This window comes from Ciconia boyciana, chromosome 9 (assembly GCF_034638445.1).
Source record: "Ciconia boyciana chromosome 9, ASM3463844v1, whole genome shotgun sequence".
Taxonomy (NCBI): domain Eukaryota; kingdom Metazoa; phylum Chordata; class Aves; order Ciconiiformes; family Ciconiidae; genus Ciconia; species Ciconia boyciana.
The window spans coordinates 18,330,010-18,335,195 of NC_132942.1; the positions used below are offsets into that span (position 1 = coordinate 18,330,010).

General features: G+C 40.1%; 1 protein-coding gene across 2 annotated transcripts; it reads left to right on the forward strand.

Moving 5' to 3' along the window:
- The first annotated feature begins 2,249 nt into the window (after positions 1 to 2,249).
- On the forward strand, positions 2,250 to 4,411 carry FOXI1 (forkhead box I1). 2 transcript variants are annotated; one of them, XM_072873161.1, is made up of 2 exons: positions 2,250 to 2,823; positions 3,858 to 4,411. In XM_072873161.1, exons 1-2 carry the CDS (start codon positions 2,250 to 2,252, stop codon positions 4,409 to 4,411), a joined length of 1,128 nt encoding a protein of 375 aa, XP_072729262.1. The 2 variants fall into 2 exon arrangements, with proteins under 2 accessions (XP_072729262.1, XP_072729263.1); XM_072873162.1 differs by having other exon boundaries at positions 2,250 to 2,820; positions 4,137 to 4,411.
- The last annotated feature ends 775 nt before the right edge of the window (positions 4,412 to 5,186 follow it).

Below are 5,186 nucleotides of genomic sequence, written 5' to 3' on the forward strand. Positions count from 1 at the left end.
AATTTTTGCTTCTTGGAATAAACAAACCCTGAGCGGTAATAAATTTGCAAGTTTTTCTTGTTTTCAAGTGGGGGTGTTTGGCGAAAATTTAATTTGTTGAGAGGATCAAAAATTTATTATGTTTACTTTTCACACTATATTGTGTGTCTTAGTTCATTGTAAAAGTGTTTTTACTCATTTGAGCATTTCTTAAATATTTTGTTCCATTGACTCTTCTGTAAAAAATGGGGGGTTTTCATTAGCAATATTTGTAACATTAATATTTGCAGGACTACAGATATAATTTTAAAATATATCTATATGTTAGTGAGCTAATTAGGAAGCCATAGGCAATGTTGCTCAACGAGCTTTTTGCATGTTTGTAACTCAGATTCTTATGGGGAAAAAAAATTATTTCAGATAGCTTTCTTGAGGAGGGAGGTACTCACATTATTATTTCCTGAAAATTGAATCATCATTTGGATTTTTTTGTCCAAGTCACATTTTGCACAGCAGTTGTCACTTAGAAAATAAGCCAGCCCACTATGTTCCACTTAACTTTTGTCTGTTTAACGTGTATCTCTGCATAGGCCGGTTAGCATTTACAAACTCTGAACTCTCAGTCATTCAAATTAAAATAGCAACTTGTTTGTCCATAGTTACAGTACAAATTATTTTATGTGCAGTGAAAGCATGTATTTTTTTTAAATAACAGCTGTAGACATGCATTTCTGACCTGGCAAATTGGCTAGCTTTGTCACTCTGTACTCAATATTTCAGTTGTATTTCCAGTGAAATTTTTTTCATAGCTTTCAAAACAACAACAATATCAACATGACATTGGTGAATCACTAATGCTTAGGGAGGGGGGAAATCTTGGTGGTGCTGCAACACAAAAGATTAAGTGAATTGATGAATGTGTGACAAAGCAAAAAAAAGTCTTTGGTACAGCCAGGAATTCAAATCTACAGGTCAAAACTCGTGTTTCTGCAGAAATTATAGGACTTGAGCCATCTTAAAGGCCTTGTCATACCAGGACTTTCTTTAATTGCCTGTGTTATTAAGGCTGAGTCAAGTTCCAAATAAATGTATGCGCCTTAAACATAAAAAAAAATATGCAAATATAACTTCTGAAGGGAACTGCAACTATGCTTTTAACTACAGCGCAGTCTTTCATGCAGTGACACAATTGTAAGAGCTGTTCTCATTCTGAGACAGGTGTTGGTGAGATTGCAGCTCTCCTTTTTCCTCCTTCAAAAGTGCAGGGTGCCATGCAAGGCAGTAAGTATTTTTCCAAGTTATAAAAGGGCTAGAGGTTTTTCCTTGTTACTCAATTTTAAGGAATCAACTTTTGTCTATGTAGATACAAATTAAGTTATTGGAACTTAATGGAACTTTTGGAACTAATTGGAACTTTGCTGAAAAGAGCTGTGCTGAACCCTGCCTCCCTCCTGTTTGGAAAGTCTGCTAAGAGGTTTTATGAGCTCTCTGCACCAATCCTGCAGCAAAGAGGAAGCAGCAAATAATGATTTCCCATCTCAGTTCAACAATTTAAGCTCTAAAGAAAGGTTTGATGATTAAGCTTGAAATTTTTTTCTCACAAGATTAATCCTTACATTAGGGAGTAATTCCATTTATATCAGTAAGATTACTCACGTGAGTAACCAGCTACAGAATTTGCCTGTAGTACTGTGATTGCCTAGGGGGAAGTACAAGCAACTCTGCAATTAAAGTTACAGAAAGAAAAGGAGGTCTGACCTTTTCTTTTTTCTTTTTTTTTTTTAAAGTATATATATGTGCCTACTGTTTCATTGACGAGTGACAATGGCTTTTCTATTCTGAGGTGTTACTAGCAGCAGCACAAAATGGCTTTTCTTTAAAAAGAAAGACATACTGAATGCTAAAGCTTCATTGTGAAAGGTGGAAAGAGGAGGATCTCTGATGAGGGGTTTTAACTTCAAGGCACCTTAGGCTTTCTTTAATGTGCATCACATTAGTGGAAAATTCCTTCATTCATTTAAGAAGATAAACAGTTGTAACTTTCAGGTTTGGTTGATGTGACATCAGTGACTGGCTGGGACTGCCAGCATTCCAAAAAGGATATCGTCCTCATCTGCAGCCATTCAGGGTTGTGGGGTGGAGCCTGCAGCACAAGCTTAAACGTTTACAGGTGCATAAGTACGTAGGGAAGGGCACAGGTGATGCACCTGTCTGAGGAAAGGAGCACTAGCACAGGTGTGTCATAACTTATCAGCTGCCTGTATTAGAGCATGAGCTCCTTTGATCCACAAACGCACTCTCCACCACGCTGCAGCCCACAATTTCCAAACATTGGTCAAGAACCTCCAGAGATGAGTATCTACTATGAGAACTTTTTCCATCCACAGAACATTCCTAGTCCACAGCGACCGAGCACCTTTGAGATGACGGATTACAACGCCACTCCCAATCCTTACCTCTGGCTAAATGGACCTTCCATTACCCCACCACCATATCTCCCAGGATCCAATGCCAGTCCCTTCATTCCTCAGTCTTACGGGATGCAAAGGCAGCTCTTGCCTAACGTGCACGGCTTGGGAGGAACTGACCTTGGCTGGCTTCCTCTCCCATCCCAAGAAGAGCTTATGAAGTTGGTTAGACCACCTTACTCCTACTCTGCACTTATTGCCATGGCTATCCATGGAGCACCTGAAAAGAGGCTGACTCTCAGTCAGATCTACCAGTATGTGGCTGACAACTTCCCATTCTATAACAAAAGCAAAGCTGGCTGGCAGAACTCCATACGGCACAACTTATCTCTCAATGACTGCTTCAAGAAGGTGCCCCGAGACGAAGATGATCCAGGTATAGCTCTCTCCCCCTCTTTTTCCCCCGCCTCTAATTAAACTTGGTTAATTTAAAAATGCCTAATACATTGTAGGGAGACATAATAGCCTAGGTACAGGTCATACACATAGTAGCTCTTCTATTTTCATAGGTCTGAACTACAAGGCAACTATGCATAGTTGAGGTCTAAATCAGTGTTGCTATTAAATCTCTGCAGGGAAGGGGATTCTTTACTGCCCTAGGTCTTCCTGAGGACTGATCAATGTGCTGAGCATGAGCCTCAGCAAGCACAGGAGCAGTCTAACTGAGCAAGTCACATTCAAAACCCATTTGGTGTAATGCATGCGACTTATGTCAAACTTAACTGGGAATTAATGGAAAGGGGATAAGGCAAACTCAGATTTGTCAAAGAAATCCAGTAGCTTTAGGGAGTCAACAATAATTCTCAAGAGGAGAGCAGGCTGCTTTTATTTTGTTTGTTTCAAATAGAGTTTTGCTTGGAATCACACCTCTGCCGTTTCCAACCCCTTGGCTGATACGTTGTCAGATTGTTCCTTTATTTATTGTTTTCTATCAATAGCTGTTGGGAACCATTGGGAACATTTGAAAGCCATTCAATTATGCTGCCACAGAGGGCCAAAAATCTGGTTCTGTCTCGTTAGAAACCTATCCTACCCCACTGAATCTGAAGGAGCAGCCCAGTATGGGATTTGATTACTCTCTGCTGTAAATTCAGAGGACCAGCTATATACTGAAAACTTCCTTCCCTCACCAAGAAAACAAAACAAAACAAAAAGCCCTCCCGGTGGCTCCACTTGTAGTTTTTACCTGTGTGAAGTCAGGGATAAGGATACAGCCCAAAACTTTACACTTTTTTCTGAATTCAACAGACTTCTGCTTTTGCGTGATTAAAAAATACGTATGGTTTTTGCTCATGCAATTGTTCTGTTTCTGTGAAATGAGAGAAACATTTCAAAGCTCTAGGAGACTGCTCTTTGCTGTCTGTGTGCATATTTTTAAACTAAAAATGTACTTTTGTCCCCCTTTGACAGGTAAAGGGAATTACTGGACTCTGGACCCGAACTGTGAGAAGATGTTTGACAATGGAAACTTTCGCAGGAAGAGGAAAAGGAAGTCTGACATTGGGGCTAGTGCTGCTACTCTTGCATCTGAGAAGTCGGAGGATAGTGCCCTGACTAGCAGCCCCAAAGCTGTAGAGCATCAGGATATCTTGGAAAACTCACCACCTGGGACTGACAATTCACCTGAGAAGGGATCTCCACCTCCATCTTCCAGTAGCCCATGCCTCAGTAACTTCCTCTCCAGTATGACTGCATATGTTAACGGCTCTAACTCAGTGAGCCGCTCAGTGCCTTTGGGACTCAACTCTGAACCCATTGACAAAATGGGACAGAATATGGTAGGCTTTAATTCCTACTCTCCACTCTCTAATATCCCCAGTCATGGTGTGGGAGAGTGGTCCAATTCTATGCCTTCTAGCCACCTTGGCTACAGCAACTCTGTGCTCAACCAGTTTAACACCCATTTTTACAGCAGTATCAGCACAAATAACACTCTGTATTCCAGGGAAGGAACGGAGGTTTAAATGAAGGATTCTAAGACACCAAAGTATAGCTATTTATGAGAGGGAATGATCTGTGGGCAGATTATTAGCGTTAGCCTGTTGTCTCTGGGACCCACACTTCATCCTACCTTCTGACATCCGCAAACTTGTTACCCATTATACTTATTCAAATCACAAACACTCCACATTCAGCAGCTCCACATAAAAAATCAGGAATCATAACAGCAAAAGTAGTGAAGAGTTCTCTTGAGACACTGCTTGTATTGCTGCCAACCATGGTCCTCTACAGATATCCTTGAGAAGTTACTGTTTGTCTTAGGCATGAAGCTTTTTCTGGCATGGTACTAATATCGCTATGCTTTTAAAGTGCTAATAGAAATGTGGTTATATCTCTAAATATCCTCTCTTACTGATATAGGTTGCCTGTACTAGACATGCTTAGCAAGTTCTTATTTGGTTAAAGTTATTATGAGACACTGAAGGATCTATAATAAAAACTACTGTTTAGTGAGTAACAACCAACACTTGAATGGTGAGTGCTGTCTTTGGTTTTCTCTAATACTAGTGCATACATTGTCTAAATTTTGATCCCCTTTCAACCCCAAGGGAAATATGGCTGTGAAGCAAGCTGGCATCATCATGGACACAACAGTCATTCTGAAACTGAAGGGAAGCATAACAAAATATAATGGAATTGTCTTCTGCTGGTGCAGTTGGATCTTAATGTTTTCAATTATAATTACAGGGGCCTTTTTTTTTTTTGCCTTACACATGCAAATCTATTCACATAAGGAAA

Excerpts from the sequence above, each read along its gene's own strand:
- FOXI1 (XM_072873161.1), top strand. The coding sequence starts at position 2,250 with ATGAGCTCCTTTGATCCACAAACGCACTCTCCACCACGCTGCAGCCCA. Across the intron at positions 2,824-3,857 it reads CCGAGACGAAGATGATCCAG|GTAAAGGGAATTACTGGACT; the intron begins GTATAGCTCTCT and ends CCCCTTTGACAG.